Source organism: Balaenoptera physalus (assembly GCF_965194825.1).
Source record: "Balaenoptera physalus genome assembly, chromosome: 3".
Classification (NCBI taxonomy): Eukaryota; Metazoa; Chordata; class Mammalia; order Artiodactyla; family Balaenopteridae; genus Balaenoptera; species Balaenoptera physalus.
In genome coordinates this window covers 171,240,528-171,259,703 of record NC_138890.1, presented here as the reverse complement: position 1 = coordinate 171,259,703, position 19,176 = coordinate 171,240,528, and the positions used below count along the sequence as shown (strand labels likewise).

At 49.2% G+C, this 19,176-nt stretch overlaps 1 protein-coding gene across 1 annotated transcript; it reads right to left on the bottom strand.

The window, feature by feature from the left end:
* Positions 1-3,991: 3,991 nt before the first annotated feature.
* Positions 3,992-19,176, bottom strand: CFAP90 (cilia and flagella associated protein 90). The gene is made up of 3 exons (XM_082454402.1): positions 18,950-19,176; positions 6,273-6,389; positions 3,992-4,512 (listed from the first exon to the last, which is right to left on the bottom strand). The coding sequence occupies exons 1-3, from the start codon at positions 19,094-19,096 to the stop codon at positions 4,333-4,335; spliced, it is 444 nt and encodes a 147-aa protein (XP_082310528.1). The 5' UTR covers positions 19,097-19,176; the 3' UTR covers positions 3,992-4,332.

Here is a 19,176-nt window from a genome sequence, read left to right as displayed (position 1 = left end):
GTTGATAGTCTGTATCTTCCCCGCCCCCGCCCTGCCCTCTTTTTCTTTCTCCTGCGGTTTGCTCCAGAACTGAGTTGGTTTTCCACTGATTCTCCCATGGACAGTTGTTCCGGAAGCAGAGATTGAACTCTCCTTGGGTAAATCAGATCGGGACAAAGTTTGTGATGCCGATCGTTGATTATGCAACTCCCTGGAAAGAAAGACGGTGTGCTTCACTGTGTCACGTGGTCTGTTTTCATTTTGGCATCTCTAGGGAACATTTGCAGGGGAAAATATTGCTACTAGCAGCGGCACACACTCCGTCCGCATACTCTGATCTACTGTAATACGTCGGTAGAGCTACGAGGCACCGAATACTTGGGAACTAGGTACATCAGCCTCACAATAGTTTGAACTAATGAGAGAAGCCACCAAAGCCCCACGAGCTGCCTGTTATGTCTGAGGAGACTTAAGAAGGCACAAGGACTTCCCTGGTGGTCCAGTGGTTAGGACTTCGCTTTCCAATGCAGGGGGTGCGGGTTCGATCCCTGGTCAGAGAACTAAGGCCTCGCGGCCAAAAAACCAAAACATAAAACAGAAGCAATATTGTAACAAATTCAATAAAGACTTTAAAAACGGTCCACATCAAAAAAAAAGAAAATCTTTCAAAAAAAAACAAAAGAGGGCCCAAAGCCAACGTCGATGCATTTTTGAAGAGAGAAGACCTGGAAAACTGTATTCTTGTAAATCCAACTCAAAAGTTTTGGTTTCTTTCTTCCCCTAAAGAAATCATACTTTGCCAAAGGGTGAAAAATAGGTCATGCATAATCAAATGTTTAGAAGCAAAGCCGCCAATGCCAGCCTGGTTGGGCACACCACAGCTCAGGGCAGGCAACTGTAAGAGGTCGAGGACCCCAGTGATTCACTAGGAAGGGGCTGGGAACTCGGGCTTGAAGCAGGAGCCCTCCGTTTAATCCCTGACTCTGGTTTTTTTGTTACTAGCTGTGAGACTTTGAACACATTTTTCAGTTTTCTTAGGACTCTTTTCCTCATTGGTAGCTCATGGGACGGGTCTGAGTAAAAGAGCTGATGACCTGAGAAAGGCTGGCAGGTACCCAGGCCTCGCTCCAGCTTGTTGGACCCAGTGCATTGCAGGACCAACATGGCCACCCTGCCAGGGCTTTGGTTCATACTCGGTAAAAAGCGCTTATCGAAATTAATAACCGGCCTTCATCATCAAAGTGGGAGTACAGCATGACTTGTCCAATTGTCTGCCCCAGTCAGAAAGTTTTTGATCCTGTAATTGCCACTCAGCATTGACCTTTATACATCTAATTCTCCAAAAAGGTGACTGAGAGAAGAAAAATAGTATGAGGGCATTTCTCTTCACTGTAACCGAAATCCGGGCTAGGATGCCCTAGGTTTCAGGGACTTCGAACTGCCCCTGTGGGTTCTTCCTCCCTTGGAGCCCACAGCATCCATCCTGGGGCTCTTTTTGTCACCTGCCCTTAAAGGGAGACACCTGCAGATGGGTGATTCACCCGGTGCCCTTAACTGTGCCCCTCCGCCCCTGCCCCGGATGCAGAAGGAGAACTGTTTTTCCCCAGAGCTGTATCTCCAGCCTCATCAAACAGTAGATTTTTTAAAGCAATCAGAGCGAGTCCACCGTGCAAAGGGCTGTGCACACGTGGGTCCCTCAAAGTGAGGTTTCCAACCAGCAGTATCGGCATCACCTGGGAACTTGTTAGAAATGCACATTTTTCAGGCCCCACTGCAGACCTGCCAACTCAGAAATCCTGGTGGGGGGCCCAGCACGCTCCCTGTGCTCTGCAGAGCAGGTCCTCCACGTGATTCGGATCCCCCATCAAGCCTGAGACCCCCTGCATTTTACAACAGAGGAACCAGGTGCAGAGAGGTTCAGGGGCTTGTCCAAAGTTTCCCAGTTGATCAGTGACTAAGACGAGACTGGAAGGGAAAACTGCCTGTTTCCTGAATCTGAACGTGTGACTGGTGGTCAAGGCTCCCTAAGTTCAGGCAACTACGGACATTGCTGTGAGCAAATCATGCAAATGAGAGGACTCGCCAGCCATGTCCATCAGCCCATCATGGCTGCAGCATTGATGACACGTAAGAATCTCGCCTCAAAACCCTCCTTAACCTCTCAGTCTTGTAGGAAGCCCCCCTCTCATGACAAACACTGTGAGTCCAGTCCCCTTAACACTGCAGTATTTTTAATACATCTGTTTAGAAAAGTCTACGTTGTCATGACTCTTCCATGTTATTCTTTTTCCCAGCTCGGTGTGCTTTCCTAAAGACAGCAACACTCTGCTTTTGAAAAAACACTGACAAATGGAAATTTAATAAATCAAAACAAATTCTTTTAATGTATGTTTTTCTTTGACAAGAAAATGGGCATTCATTGATTGGCTTTAAGGTGTAAAAGTCAAGATGCTGAAAGAAATATAATTTTCCTTTGCTGCCTAATAAACATGAGTGCTTTTGAAAGCTTGCCCAATTAAAGCCCTGCTTTTTAAAAGTAGTAGAAGGTTAAGGGAGTAGAATCTGACTTAAAGTAACTGAAAATAATCTGACATTAATTTATTGCAACTACTTTCAGATGAAGGCATTTTTTTTTTTTTTTTTTTTTTTTTTGGCTGCATTGGGTCTTCATTGCTGCACACGGGCTTTCTCTAGTTGCAGTGAGCGGGGGCTTCTCACTGCGGTGGCTTCTCTTGTTGTGGAGCCCGGGCCCTAGACGCATGGGCTTCAGTAGTTGTGGCACGCAGGCTCAGTAGTTGTGGCTCACGGGCTCTAGAGTATAGGCTCAGTAGTTGCGGTGCATGGGCTTAGTTGCTTCGTGGCATGTGGGATCTTCCCGGACCAGGGCTTGAACCCATGTCCCCTGCATTGGCAGGCGGATTCTTAACCACTGGGCCACCAGGGAAGCCCCAAAGGCATTTCTTAGAGGTGCCTTGTCTTTCTTGGTAATCAAGACTGAAGAAAGAATAATTTATAAAAATTTCCATCACCCAAACTTTATATATTTTCTATCATCATGCTTAATGTACCCAAAGGCATTTCAAATAAACTGCTATTTGTTTGAAAAAAAATAAAAGACATCAACAGTGAAAAAACATTTTCAAAAGTATAAGGAAATATTTAAGAGTCATTCAGCCTTGAAATTGCCGGGAACGCAGTGTCATAAGTCCTTAGAGAATCAAGACAATAAAACCAGCAATGGAGGAATCAGCATTGAAATTAATTAGATCACCTGCCCATTAACTGCTAAGCTGTGGAAAATTTAATCATGATAGGTGACGGATGATTTCTTCCAAGAGATCCATTCATTAAAAACAGCCAATATCTTAATACTTGAATAAGTTTCAAATCACCTCCAAAGTAAACATTTCTAACTTTGGTTAAAGGCAGCAGCTGCTTCCTAAAAGGAAACTGTTCAAAGTGACAGTCTCAGCCCCTATCGTGCAGGTTAAGACCACACCCCAGTGGCTTATGGATTCCCACACAAACTCCTCAAGGTTTAGAACTCCCACTTTAAAGCTGAGGAAATGTGGGCTCAAGTAGCTGAGTCAATTTGCCCTGCCCCACGCAGCTAGAAGATGCAGGAGCCACAGTGTTACCCAAGTCTGTCGGGTGCCAAAGCCCGATCTCTTCCTGTGACCTCTGGCTGCTTGTCCACCGAGGGGTGACGGCAGCAGCGCTGGCCTCCGAGGCCACCCATCCTACTAGGGGCTTTTGTCCTCGGTTGTCCAAAATTCTGTTATTTGTGGCTCAGGCCTGTGGCGGGGTGGGGGGAGGAATGTTGTAGACGCTAGAGTTCAGCTGTGCCGAAAGGCAATTTCACTACATCCCCGTTAAGTATTGTTTGTGCTGTGAGACGGTAGCGGTTTCCATAACTGGTAAGAAAAGCACCTGCGCACCATTGTCACGAGCGCCTCCGCCAGGAAGACTCGCAGACGTGGAGAGCAGCGAACAAAGGTCAGCCCAGCCGCTGTCAAAGGGGAGCAAGGTTTTCATTTTATTCAGATGCTCATAATGGATCCGTCCCCAGCATCATTTCATCTGAAATCGGTTCTCGTGAAAACCGTCATACTAGGTAGGTGTCCATCCTCAGAGTCGCAGGCCTTTGGCCAGGCTGGTCGCCAAGGAAACGTGCGGGAAGCAGCCCTACGCGGTCCTTCCCGCGGCCCCAGCGCATCGGGGGCACATCAGGGGCGCCCGCTCGCCTGGGAGGTCCACACAGGGGCCCTGAGGCCGGCGCCACACCGCGTCCCCCCCCCAACTCCCCCCCAGTGCCATCCCTCTCGCCCGCGCCCTTCGGGCCATGCGAGGGCGTCAGGCCGGAGAAATGTGCCCGAAGCCGGGCGCCTTGATGCTGGGGATGTCGTTCTTCCGGTAGAAGTCAGCCTTCACGTGGCCGGCGCGGCTGTGATCCCGGTTCACGGGCTCCACAGGCTGGTGGATGCGCCGCCCGTAGACGGAAGACGTCAGCACCCACACTGGCCTCTCGCGCTCCTGTTGGGGGTGAGGGTCGGGGAGCGGAGCGCTCTTACCTGTCCAGCCCGCGTGCCGCGCACCTGCGCCCCACCTCCACCTGGCTTCTTAGGACCCCTCCACGCTGACGCCGGGGGGGACCTCTTTAACCAATTCACACCTTGTCCTCTCTGCTCCGGGCCTGCCGCTGTCCTTAAGTCTTTCAGAGGAAAGACCAAGATCTCGCACGGGGCAACAGGTACCCACTGACTTCAGGGTCCTGTTCCTCCCCCTCTCCTCCCTTCTCCCCGAACTCCTCCTACCTGTCTTCTGTCCACCTTCTTCCTTCTCCCAGATACACATCTCCCCAGACCTCCCATCTCCCAAGACCTCCCATCTCCCCAGACCTCTCATCTCCCCAGACCTCTCATCTCCCCAGATCTCCCATCTCCCCAGACTTCTTATCTCCCCTATCCCCCATCTCCCCTATCCCCCATCTCCCCATGCTCCATCCCCCAGACACCCTCATATCTCCCCAGGCCCCCCATCATGTCCCCAGCCTCCCTCATCCCTTTCATTTTCTCCATCCCCTTAAAAGGCTGTATTTCTCTGCATACCACTTATCACTACCTGGCATCCAGGTCATTATTTATTTGGCTTTTATTTTTCTCTTTCCTCATGGGAATGTCAGCTCTAGGAGGACAGACACTTCTGTTTTATTCCCTTTACACTCAGTGGCACATGGGAGGTGCTCAAAAACTCTGACTGGATCTAAGTCATGCCAGGCGTGTGCTTATGAGAGAAAAGCACTAACTTCACTACCAACTTGGAACGAATTAACAGAAACCAAAACAACAGAAAAAAAAAGTTAATGTCCGTGACTTAAGTGGTGATACTTCATAGTACCTCCATCACTTAATTTCACAGCAGTTAAAAGTTTCTTTGAAAGTGACACGGTGGCATTCTTAAACATTAACTGCCACAGGCAAAAATCCTCTGATCCAAAAAGAAATCCCACCAGAAGCTTTTTCATCCAGATTTCTGTGTATTGTATAAAGATTATGATATGAATACAGAATCCAGATTTTAATAAACATACTGTCCTCGGATCAGATTCACAGAGACAATGTCCTAGTGCGGAAGAGGGTCTAACCCAGCAGCAGGTGGGCTCGACCATGCCAAGGGGATGCACAACCTCCTTCCCCCACCCCATCCCTATCAACCCCCCTCTCTCTACGCCCACACCTCCAACCCCCCACCCAACCCCCTGTACCTGCTGTGAGCCTGACCTTCTCACCCTGTGAGTTTGGTTCCCTCTGTTGGTCACCACCCAACCTGTGTAGCTGACGAGAAGCAAAGCCCTTCCCCTCAGAAAACCTTGCAGAGATAAAAGAAGAACTGAGCCGTATGTGGTACATACAGTGCCCTGGTAACTTGGGAGAAATACTCTTTCTTGCATGTGTGGTTTCATCCCTGGAAGGCCAGTGTTCTTAGAACTATGATAGCCAGGCCTGGGAGGTTAAGCAAAGACCTATTTATCTATTGAAAAGAATGCCTGAGTTTTGCTGTCATGGAACTGTTACATTCTAGAGGACTAAACAACAGTCACAAAACTTAACACACAGTTTAACATGGCAGAATGGAGTGAGCTGTGACAGTAGCTTAGCCTTCACTTCCCGGCACAGTGAGACAGAGGAGAGCCTCACAAAGGAGAGTTACGTGCAGCCAACTGCACACGGTGCTAAATAAACGCACACACAGGGAATCTGTGCACACCCAGCGATGCCCTGCCTTACTATTACCTCCTCGTTAACGTGCAGTCCCAGGCTTTTTGCATGTTCTCTGTCGTCTCGGTGCAATTTCTGATTATATCCTGGGTTCCTCTTAAAAACACAGTCATAGAGGGAACTGATTTCGGTCTGGGAATAGAAAGAGAAAGAAAGCCATGGTTTATTCAAGGGCTGAGCCATGGAAGCTTCGTGCAGCTTGAGAGCCCAAACTCTCCCTGATGAAGAGTGGAGATGTATAGAGATTCCCGACTGCACCGAACGTGTATAGGGAAGGTCACCACCCCTCAGGCAGTGACCAGAGCAGGGACGCCAGGCCCCAAGTTCCTGAGAGGCCCGACGGGGTGGAGATGTTTCCAGGGACACTTTTCCTAGACTGTTACAGACCCCTCCTTCCCAGAGGAGGCTCCCCGCTCTCCCTGACTCCACCTTAGGGCTCAAATCTTAAAATAATGATAATCCACTCAATATATGTGTTTTCTCCTCCATTTTTTGTTTTTCTGGTTTTTTTTTTGGCCGTGACGCGTGGCACATGGGGTCTTAGCTCCCTGACCAGGGATCGAACCCGCGCCCCCTGCAGTGGAAGCATGGAGTCTTAACCACTGGACCGCCAGGGAAGTCCCTCTCCTTCATTCCTACTTTTCTTGAATTTCTCAAATTTTCTAAAATAGGCTTGTACTGCTTTGAAAAACTAACAATATCTGAATACTAGGACAATATACCCAAATAGAAGTTCTCCCTCTCTAGAGAGCAATATTTTCTTTAATCATATGTGGCAGCTATAAAAACTGTAATTCATATATATATGAACATATATATTTGGTATATGTTATATATGTATATATATACATATGTATAATATACACATATATAGCAAACATACGTATAAAATACTCACACACACAGCTCTAATGTGTTAGAAAATGATCCCATTAACAGAGCAGCCATCTGTAACATCTCCATCTTTTTATCCCCAATTTTTCTTACTACAAAAATAAAACTGCCTCATTTGGAATCTAGTAAAAGGAAAAGAAATCCACGTGTTAGCGGATCTTCAATCCTCGCCTTGTAAGTCAGGCCTGTCATTTATGTTCCCCCAGCCAAGTGCCACCTGCCTTGAATCCTCCAGCAGCAAAGGCAGATGTGCCATCTCGCTGGGATGTGGGATCACGGGGCCTCTAACCTCTGCTTGCTTGTTTGTTTTCATCCTGAATAGTAACGCTAGAATAGCCCCCTCCAGCTGAAGGACACAGAGGTAGAAGGTAACGGTGAAAAGGACGCACGCTGAGTGCATAGCCTGTTGGAAAACACATCCCGCCCGTTCTCAGTGTGGAAACTCAAGAGCTGCTGACAACAGCGGATACGGCTGGAGTGTGATGTAGCTTCAGCCCAGCCGTGAAAACTCCTTCACCTTCATCTATCCTGTGCAAGACGTGCCACTCCCGCTCGGGAAGGTTTGAAGATAACTCACACATCGCTGCTGTCCTGGTGCCATTAACCATCTAGTCAGGAAAACAACGCCATCTTTTAGAAACATTATTTTCAAGTTCTTCAGAATTTCAGTGGCACCATTTTCAAGGCACTTATTCAGTGACGCTGGAATCCTGGTTTGCCTACGTTCCGAGTCACTCCAAGTGGCTAGAACAGGAGCCATGGCTTCTGGATCCGTGCCCTGATGGTCATTTAATGAGGTCACCTCGCAGAAGCTTCTTCTTGGGTTTGTCTTCCCTCTCGCACTCAGCTGCTGGGTCTGTGCATGCATTGGTTTGGCCGGCCCTGACTGTCACGCCTCCTGAAGGCCACCGACACCCTACAACCTCCTGAAGGTAACCTTGTACTCATGGGATTAAAAAGCAAAAGACCCAAATCAGTAGAGAGGTGATACATTATTCAGCTTTCGGTACTGTGAACATTGGCTAGCTGTTTGGGGGAAAAAAAAGAAAAAGAAACCTGTGTCTTCACATCACACTCTGGACAAAAGTAAACTCTGGATGGATTAGAAAAATAACTGAAAGGAAAACCCACAAGGGACCTCCTAGGCAAGAAAGCAATGGGGAAATATCACAAAGAAAATATCCATCACTTTGACCATGTAAAAATCAGACATTTGCTTATCAAATAAAATTCAAACCTAAAACACCTTTAGGAAATGAAGACGAAATCTCGTGTCTTTAACGTCAGCGTGTAGGATGCCCACAGAAGCAGAAGCTGGTGGGGCTGGCTGGGTGCTCACTTCTAGCCTAGAGACATTAAGCAAACCTCACAGCAAACCTTTTTTTGGGTAAGCTACCGGGCCAGCGGGTCCTGCAGAGACACAGCAGAAGCTCAAGGATGCCACCCATCTGCTGGGATGGTGGGACACAAATTCTCCAAGGGAGCATGCTCGCCTTCTGCAAAGGGGGTATTGCAATGCAGACCCTTCCCTTTGGGGTTCAGAGCTACTGGCCAGGCCCGGCAGAGGCAGACACGAACAGTAACTTGAAACGCCATCACCCCTACATCGCCCGCATTTACGCGGTAATCTAGGCTGGGCTCTGGGTCATAATGTAGATGTTCCATTGTCACTGGAATCCCTCCTGGCCCGACTGACCTGTGAAATGGGTGCGTTTTTGGGAAAGAGCTGCCGTGGGCAACAGAATGACCTGGTTTCCTAGGACCGAGCACCTGAGTGGGAGCTGCACCTGCGGCCAGAGGTGCCCCCTTCTGCACCCTGAGAACCTTGGGCCAGAGAGGAGGAGACCAGCGGCCAGTCTCTGTTCCCTGCAATGCTCCCTGCGGGGACTAGCTGCCCCAGGGTGTGCGGCTCAGCTCCACCACAAGGGGGCAGCCCTGACAGCAGGGGAAACAGGGATCCTCCCCGTGCTGGCTTCCCGTGCAGGTGGCCCATTCGCACCTGCCCCTCCTGAACTGAGTAAGCGCCTGGGGTCCTCGGACTTGTCCTGGGAGAAAGACTAAAGAGGGAGGAACGAACTCAAGAACAGAATGAGAATGCCATCGCTGTTACCTGAACGAAGAAGGAAGTCTTGCTTCATTCTGTCCCCTATGATGGAGAAACTCACTGCAATATGCAGCTTTACAGAATAATTAATGCCTATTTCTTCTCATTCTAATTGGGTCTCCTAAAATACTCTATAAAAGTAAGATCTATGAGCAGCAATGCCGGACTCCCGTCCCCAGGATTAGGTACCAACAGCCTACTATATCTTAGAAGAGTCTTTATTAGAAATCTCACTGCTGATGGATGTGATCAGAATCTTTAAGTCTTCTGTGTGGGGATTTTGCCTGCTCAGGACTTCCCAGAGTAAAAACGAGTTTTTTTCTATCATTGAAAAATAAGAAAAAATTAATCCATCACCAGGCAGGCAGCCTTACTTAGTAATGTGATTGTCCATTTCCAATACCTAATCAAACCAAAAATCTGGGTTTTCCTGGATTTTAATGATTAATCTTTCTTCTTTCGGGCTTTTTTATTCCTTTATGATTTGAAGCAAAATGATATTAATAAAAGCCAAACTGGATTTAGATGCTACCACAAAACAGAGCTGCTGGGTTCCTGATATTTTGCTATTAAAATCTCTCAAGGGATTTCCTCTGTTTCACAGATGACTTTTTTTTTTAAAAAAAAAAAGGCAAAGCAGAGCCCCTTTACTTTTCTCTCATGATTTCCTCAGCTCCTTTGTGTTTTGAGTACTGTTATAATGTATTCTGGTCTTATTCTGGTCGTGGTATCTGATCACCCACCATCAGTTTCCCTATGGTGACCCCTACTCCTAACACTGAAAAATCACCCCAGTCTGTAGCCCTGGGCTGACACCATAAGACAAGTGGGGGCCTTCAGTTTTCAGCTTCCAAAGCACGTTGGGTCTACTTTGTGCCAGGCACTCTCCTAGACTCTGGAACAGAAATAGGGAGACCCTACTTTAAAGGAGACCACCTAAAGGCTGAGAATGGAAATAAACCCACTAATTAAAATATCTCAACATAACACACAGGGAGGAAGAGAGGTATGTACAAAGTGCAGTAGCACCAAAGAAGGAAGGATCAGCTTTTGTCTAGCCTGGGGGTAACAAGTGGATGCAAATGAAGTTGACAGGAGGGACCACACCACTGTAGCCAGGGCCACTGGGGAGTAAGCTCCCCGTGTGTTAAGGGTTGAATTCCTTCCACCAAAAATTCACATGTTGAAGTCCTAACCCCTAGTACCTCAGAACATGACCTTATTTGGAAATAAGATTACTGAAGGCGTAATTAGTTGAGGTCAGACTGGGATAGGGTGGGTCCCTAATCCAATAAGACTGGTGCCCTTATTAAAAGAATTTGCACACAGACACAAATAGGCAGAAAGTAAAGATGATATGAAGAGACACAGGGAGAAGACAGCTGAGCTAAGGAGAGAGGCGGGGGACAGCTTCTCCCTCACAGCCTTAGAAGGAACCAACTCTGCCAGCACCTTGATTTCAGATGTCTAGCCTCCAGAAACTGTGAGACAATAAACTTGTGTTGTTTAAGCAGCCAGGTCTGTGGTACTTTGTTACAGCAGCTCTAACAACATACATGATAAGGAGAAGTAGTATCTTTTGAATGATGGAAAGTAAGGATAGAGATAGTACAAAGGTTATTGCAGTGGAACCAGAGACTCAACCACGGAACACTCCACTCCGGTAAACTGAATCGGTAGACCTACTGGCTTGGTAGACATCACCAATGTTCAGTGCTCCTCTACTGACTACACAGAGCATTAATCTTCCCTCTCCTTTAGGTTAGTGAAGCCATGAGCCCAGTGCTAACCAATGAATGGTGCGTAGAGGTGACATGTGACTCTTCGATCGGAAGTATTTAAGAGCCGGTGCCAGGGACTCCTGACGCTTCAGAATGAGGTGTTAGCAGCTTCCACGGTGGCCACTGAGGGACGGTACTGGGCAGACTCACCCTTCTGATCCCTGTTGGACTCTTAGCATGAGAAATAAGCTTTGTTTCAGGCCACTGAGACTTTGGCGGTTGTTCGTTACTGCAGCATAACCTAGCTTATCATGACTAATGCAAGTTCATAAACAAGGAAGAAGCCCTGGCCTGCCACCTCCAGCCCACAGGGGGCCTGGGGGCTGTCTCTTCTGGGGTTGTGGGCTTTATTATACCCAGTGCCTCCTCCCAAACTTGGAAGTTCTCTTCCTCCCAGAAGTTACACAACTCTCACACAAATAGTTGGGGGAGGGCTTCCCTGGTGGCGCAGTGGTTGAGAATCTGCCTGCCAATGCAGTGGACACGGGTTCGAGCCCTGGTCTGGGAAGATCCCACATGCCGCGGAGCAACTAGGCCCGTAAGCCACAACTACTGAGCCTGCGCGTCTGGAGCCTGTGCTCCGCAACAAGAGAGGCCGCCATAGTGAGAGACCCGCACACCACGATGAAGAGTGGCCCCTGCTTGCCGCAACTAGAGAAAGCCCTCGCACAGAAACGAAGGCCCAACACAGCCAAAAAATTTAAAAGTATAAAAAAATTTAAAAAAATTGTAAAATGATTCTATGTTGCATTAAAAAAAAAAAAGTTGGGGGAAGATTTTGAGCAAACTGAGATTCAAGTCCTTTATTTTCTCCTCCCTTTCAGACCATTTTGAATATAAATGCACTCTTCATTGTAAGTTTCCATCACAATTAGGCCAGGGCCACGTGACCAGCTTTGGCCAGGGAATGTGGGTGAAACCAGTGGACGTCATCTTCTAGGCCTGGTCCCTAAGAAACTCTCAGCAGGCCTCCACACTCTCTCTCCTTGCTCACTGACCAGCAATTTAAAGGATCCAGGGAAAGACCCGAAGTCCCAAAGATTTCCAGGCCCTGGCAATAATGGAGTCACTAAAACAGAGAAGCTCAGTTTCCCAAGTAACTGCATTAAGAAGACCCGCCCAGGAGAAACATACATGTTGGGCTCTATTTCATTACGTTATGTTTATATGCTTAAGGCCACTGGCACACTTATGTTAACAACCTGCTCTCTGGAGAAAAAAGACCTGATTTGTAGTGTTTGTTTGCTAATTTCTGTGGTGTAAATACTCCCATCATGGCCAATTTCAGGCTTCCAATTGAATGCAGAGTTCAGAAGATATGCTAAAAATCCCCTCTGTGTCAGTATGATCAGACTCTGACACACCACTAGTTAAGACTCTCAGGGTTTGGGGTCCATTTGTTTGCAGAGCACATCCTAGCCCACCTTCATTAATAAGGTTATGACCGAGCTATTCTCATCTCCTCTCCTCAGGGGCCATAGTACTGCTACCTCTCACCTTTCAGGTACTGTTTGCCTACCCAGAGCTTTGTGACCTACTGTTAAAACTGAAAATTCCCAAGGTGACTGAAAATGGTTTTCTTTGATTCATAAGGGCCTCATTTTACTTCTGATAAATTCAGTGCTTCTCCTTGGGAGTCAAGCAGTGTATGAAGCTTAAGGAGAATGTTTTCATTAATTTTAATATTGTTCAAAATTCTGTCTCTCAGAAGAAAGGTAGCTTGTCAAGGACATAATGATAATCTTTTTAAAAGGACAATACTCAACTATTCTCTTCGGTTTGTGGCAAAGATTGTGTTTCCTCTCTGGTGTGTTAAGATCACAAGTTTGGGAAATTTTCATAACTTTCCAAATAATCTGAATAGTTTATCAATTTAATAAGAATGAAGCCAGTTGCCTTCTCTCTTCCATTGATACCAGCTCCCCATTCGCCCCCTCTTCCGCCCCCTGCCACCCAGCAATTCACATCAAGGAAGAAAGGGCCATCCACTGGGGCTGAAACCTGAATCTAGTCTTACATGTTGTCAGTTGGTCAAATATTTTGGGGAAAATGCTGTTTGTTTTCATGTATCATTTGCTTGTTGTACTTCTTAAAAGGGGATGATTTTGAAAAAAAGTCTGAGATACACTGTTAAATGAAAAGAGCATGCTGCAAATATATACACGTAGATGCGTGATCGTGTATGAACATGTTCTTATATTTAAAAATTTGACACACATGACTGCGTTCATAAACGCACGTGGAAAGGCATGTACCGTGTGCACCATGTGGGCTCACATGGGTGGTCATGACTGGTGGGAACCAACTGGTAGGAAATTCCCTATTCCTGGTGTTTCCTTCCAAAGGAATCACTTCCTCTCACTCCTTCCTCCCTCCTGGGTGACCTGCCCCCCTTCCAGCTGCCCTGGAGGAAGACCCTCAGCCCCACCCTCCAGGCCTTAAGTTCCCAGGGGAGGGTCACTGAACAGTACAAGTGCAGCCAGCCCAGACAGAGAGAGGCAACCAGAGTCCATTCCCAATTTTGGTCCCCCGAGGAGAAGAGCAAGGTCAAGGATAACCCAAACAGCAGATAATCCAAAAGGAGACCTCTGTTTAGTCTAAGAAGCTAAGCTCATCAATCGGTGACTCGTCTCTTTGTTTAAAAAATCCGCATCCGTTTATTCATCCTCACTGGTTCATCAGCAGCTATTTATGACGCACCAACTATGAGACCGTGGGCACCCTTTCAATTGCTGAGGATAGAGGAGTCACACAAATAAATCCCTGCCCTCATGGAGCTCATATTTTAATAGGAGAGAAAAAACCAACAAGATAACCAAGTAAAATATTTAGTAGGTTAGATACTAATACATGCAAAGGAGAAGATCAGGCAAGATGCGGAGTGTGTCTTGGAGGGCAGGGGGCGGGGCGGGCACACTTGCATTCGGCCAGTACACATTGGGACTGGAGGACATGCGGGTACACGATGGATAAAGAGAGAGAAACTTGCCTAGATTTTCACAGGTGGCCCAGCAACAGAACCGGAGCTCACGTGTCCTCCACAGCCCCTAGGAGTGGCCAAGCCTGTATGGCAGACGTACTTGATGCCTAAAGGTGAAGAGGGTCCAGGAAGGGCTCGGGGAGCTGGTATTGAACACTTCCTGTATCCTGGATGCGGGCATAGGCCCTTCAGGGATGCCCCTTTGCACCTCTGTGCAGTTAACACCCATCATTATGTTTACCAAGCGCTTGGCTGCACGAGACAAAAGGAAATTCAGTATCAGGAGGGTAAAGAAACAGTCAGCCCCTTGCCTCTTTCTCTCCACCACACACCGTCACGGAAAGTCGGCTAATCCCACCAAAACTAAGGTTGGATTTTCTGAGCAAAGCTTCACTCAAGACCCAGCTATCCACAATTCACATTAGCATGAGGGAAAGCATATTCTAAAACTGCCTAAGATTTTTTTTTTAATGTAGCTTTTAGACTTTGAGAAATTTAATCAAAACTGTCATAAAAGGGCATTCTCCTTTGACTTAGCCTTTCCATTTCAGTAGCAGAAATGTTGCACAAAGCAGAAGAGGAAAAAAGTAATTTAAAAACACCATTGAACTCAATCTATGGAACACTATTTTGCAGAAAAAGCCCACACTGCTAGAGGCCCCCTAGGGAGCAGGACAGGAGTTGATAGCATTTTCGCTGGCAGCTTTAGAGGACAAATTTGTCTTAAGATCCAGAGTATTACTGGGGCTTTAAATAAGTGTGTTGCTGCAAGAGCTTTGACTTTGGGCTCCTGCGGGGGAGATGCATTATAGAACATAAGGAACCACCAGATTGACAGGCAGACTACCTGCCTCACCTGTGTTCATTTCCAACAGTGAACAAGATGGAGGATAAAAGGCCCCAGGACCGAACCCTCAATGAAAGGAAACTCTAATCATCACTAAGAAGAACAAATAATAAGAAGAAGAGCTCTCCTTACGTCGGGCTTACTATGTGCCACTTTCCACCCATTAATTAAATTAATTCTCATAAGAGCTCCATGCATTTGGTGCTGTTCGATCCCTGATCCCGAGACGGGCAAGGTGAGACGGAGTGTTTGGTCTGTGACTTGAACTAATAACACAGAGGACTAATAATGCAGGATTCCTGGGCCTGTACTACTAATGAACTAACCGGTGAGTGTGACACACAGCAACTGACTTAAGAGCTACTTTTGCAATGTTTCTTCCCAGCTTTGAGTGGGACCTGGAATTATTTACAAAGAATTTAGGGGCAGCTGAGACCCCAGCAAACCTGTGACACAGAGTTCATCCTTTTTAGTCCATATGATCTCAGGGTCAGAGAATCAGCTTCTGGAATCCTGTAGCTGATTGAATACCAGCACATACAAGGTCATTATTGCCACTGGTAGCTGGCTTGCAAATGGACTTTGAAATGTCTTTTGCTGTTCTTGCTGCTTTGAAGGCTTTTTTATTTAGGTGTTAATTTTTCTCCTGCATCATTTTTTCCCCTGTGACGCTAAAGGCCTCAGGACTTGAATTTGCCTGTGACCCCAGCTATCAACAGTACTGAAATTTTTTTTCTTAAAATCTCCTTTGCATTAATTTGTCTAAGGCCCATCCCTCCATTGGCAGTAAGACATCAAGAGCAGATGTTGGCAAGCGTTTTCTGTAAAGGGACAGATAGTCACTGTTTTAGGCTTTGCAGGTGCCATGGTCACTGTTGCAACTATTCAGCTCTGTGTGGTTGCCATTGACAATACTACACACATGGGCATGTGACTGTGCTTTAATAAAACTTTCTTAATACAGGTGGCAGGGCAGATCTGGCCCAGGAGGCTTCCTGTGCATGGCCCCTGCACTAGAGGGGCACACTTCTTGCCCACTTCTGATCTGCTTCCAAATACGGAGCCCTGGTCACCTCATACCTTGGGCGTCTCTCTGCCCCTTGGTTGATTTGGCCCCAGAAAGGTGGAGCCATGTGTCAGATTGGTGAATTTAGGAAGAGTAAACTGAGTCTGCCAAACTCAACTCTGCCCCTTTTCCCTTGGCAGTGCCTGGCCCGCAGGGGGTAGAGGGGTCTCCTCTGCTTCTTCCGGGGCCCACAGCTCTGGTGGCTGGATGGGTAAATCTGATTCAGAGCTTCAGTCTCCCCAAGCCCAAACCCATTTGCCCAGAGTCCTTAGCAGGATCCTGTACTCTGGCTTTTATCTCTGACAAATATGTATCTTGGCCCCCACCTGCTTGATCCTTTATCTTATTTCCCTATAGCCTCAAAGTGGTAATCAATAAGACCCCTCAAAGATACACATAAAATGGTGTACTGTGAATTTTTCCATTTTGTCAAGAAGCCGGATAATATTTATATACTTTCAATAAAACAGCATGGACCAACCTAAAACATCAAGACTCCTTGATTTTTGGCTGGTTCTCTCATGCTGCGCATTAAGGCTATGCGTGACTCATAAATTCACTGGCAATGATAAAAGTTTGGCACACCTAAGCTGTAAAGTTCATTTAATAAATAAAATTATTTATAGATAAAAGTTCTTTCAAAATATACTGCTCATGGGAGGAAAAGATATGAGGTCCATGGTGGCTGTGAGGTTGGGAACCACTGCTTTCAATCCCATTCCTGTCTTAACGGTCAGCAGAGATATTCAAGCCCGGGCCAGTCAGCAAACAGGGAGGTAAGGACAGATGAGCTACAGGCGTCCCCTTTCTTCCTCATGTCCTTCTGTCCTTCCATATTGTCAAAGCCAAGCAGAGAGGCGCTAACAGATACAAGAGATCCCCCTGGCTGCGGTTTATGTGTTGGTTTGCTGGGGCTGCCAAAACACGAAGTACCCAGAACCAGGGGCTAAGCAACAGACATATACTTTCTCACAGTTCTGGTGGCCCAAGTCGGAGATCAAGGTGTCAGCAGAGCTGGTTCCTTCTGAGGGCCATGAGGGAAGGATATGTTCCCAGCCTCTGTCCTTGGCTTACAGACAGCTGTCTTCTCCCTGTCCATTCACATCATTTCCCCTCTATGCAGGTCTGTCTCTGTGCCCAAATTGCCTCTTTTCCTAGACGGCAGTCATTTTGGATCAGGGCCCCCCACTAATGACCTTACTTTGATTACCTCTGTAAAGACCCTGTCACCAAATAAAGTCACATTCTGAGGTACAGGGGATTAGGACTCTAACATAAGAATATTAGGGGGACACGGTTCAACCCCTTTCAGTTGTCGAAACTAGAAACTACTGCTTCTGTTTGCACGGCTAAGATCCGTGGTATTCTTTCACATGTGGCAAGTACTCAAATATGTGCTGACCTGATCTAAACGGGGATTCACTTGGGCTCTGTGGATTGTGGGTAGGGAGAAGCAAAGGATGTGTTTGGTGGGAACACCTCTCACATCAGGAGGGAAAGACCTCCTTCCTCCCAGGCACTTGGTTAATCTATAGATCCCTCTTCAGGCCACCCCTTATCCCTGCAGGCTGAGCATCTCCAAAAATGCGCCTTTTAATAATGATGCCCCTGCTTCCCCAGCTGCAAGACAGGCTGCAGCAACGTACAGTACAAGGCACTGGATGGAGACTTTTAGGAAAAACATGGAGAAGAAAGGAATAAACGACCCCCGCAAATTCTTAATGTTTCTTTTCCTTTCGCTTTTCTTCCTGCTTTGGCTGCAGGGTGGCCTTCGCAGACCCTCAGGCTTTCCCCACGACTCGTGTGTGCCTGGTGAGGCCCGGCCACAATCCTGGGACGCTCCCAGCCGCGCTCTCCCTGCCAGCGGCTGTTCAGCCCTGCCTCGAGGTTTCCTGGTTCGCAGGCGGGCTTCTAGGAGGGTTTCCGCGCCCTGGGCGGTCCGGGCACAGTCACTGCGGCGAAAGCCTCCCGGTAGTGGCTGTTTTCGGGCCAGCCCAGGCCTGCGGCAGGCAGACCCCAGAAGCAGCGGTGCCCCTGCCGGCTAGGTGGCCCCGCGCTCCTGCGACCCTCCGCCAGATCCTGGGCACCAGGCTCACCTTGCTGCTCCCGGCAGGAGGAGAAGCCCAGGGGCTCTCCCTCACTTCCCGGGGGAAAACTCGGCCCTCACCCACCCCTAAAAGGCTCCGAACACCTGCTGAGCAATCCCGGCCGCCCAGCCCGCACGCCCGGCCTCGCAGCCCCCTTCCAGGTGAGCGTTTTCCCCCTCCCCCATCCCCACACCCGGCTCCGCGCCTGCCCATGCCCTCGTGGGGGGCGCGGGGGTCCACCTGACGCCGGTGGTCGTAGTCGCGGTACTCTGGGGTCTAGGAGCCCCAGAGGGAGGCCACTCTCCCACCCTCCCACCCCCTTTGACCCGGACGCCCCCTGACTCCCTGCGCCCCGCCCCGAAGCCCGCACAGGCGGTGCCGCTCAAGCCCGCCCCGGCTCTTCTGTGCAGCCCCGCCCCAGAGTCCTAACCCGAATCTGCAGCCCCACCGCCCGGCCCTCCACACTCCGCGGGGCGGCCCCGGCCTGCAGCCCCGCCCCCAGGAGCCCTCGCCGGCAGTGTGACCCCGCCCCCGCATCCTCCCGGGCAGTGTAGCCCCGCCCCATTCCTTCCCCCTCTAACGCCCTCCCCGGCGGTGCCCCATTCTCCCTCCCCCAGGCCCCTCCGGGGTAGTGCGGCCGCGCCCCCAGGACCCCTTCCCGGCAGTGAAACCCCGCCCCCAGCACCCTCCCCGCAGGGCAGCCCCGTCCCATCTCCCCTCCCGGGCAGTGTGACCCCGCCCCCAGCACCCTCCCGGGCAGTGAGACCCCGCCCCTATTCCCCCCTCCTCCCCCGACCCCCTCCCCGGACTTGCAGCCCCGCCCCAGCACCTCCCCGGCCCCTCCCCCGCAGTGTAGCGCTCCCCTCAATTCCCCCCCCAGCCCCCGTCCCTGCTCTCCAGCCCGCCCCGCCCGCCCCGCCCCGGGCCGCTCACCCTGCCCTGGCGGTAGTAGTAGCTGTGCTCCTTGGGGTCCTGGCGCCGCGGCGGGACGTAGCTGAAGGCGGATAGCGCCGAGATGGGCGGCGGCCGGGGCCTGCCCCGCAGCGTGGCGGCGGTGATCTCCTCCTCGTCGTCCTCCATCCGGCAGCCGTGCTCGGTCCCGCCCGCCGAGGGGCCCGGTCCCAGTCCGCCCGCCGCAGGCTGCCCGGCGCCCGCGTTCG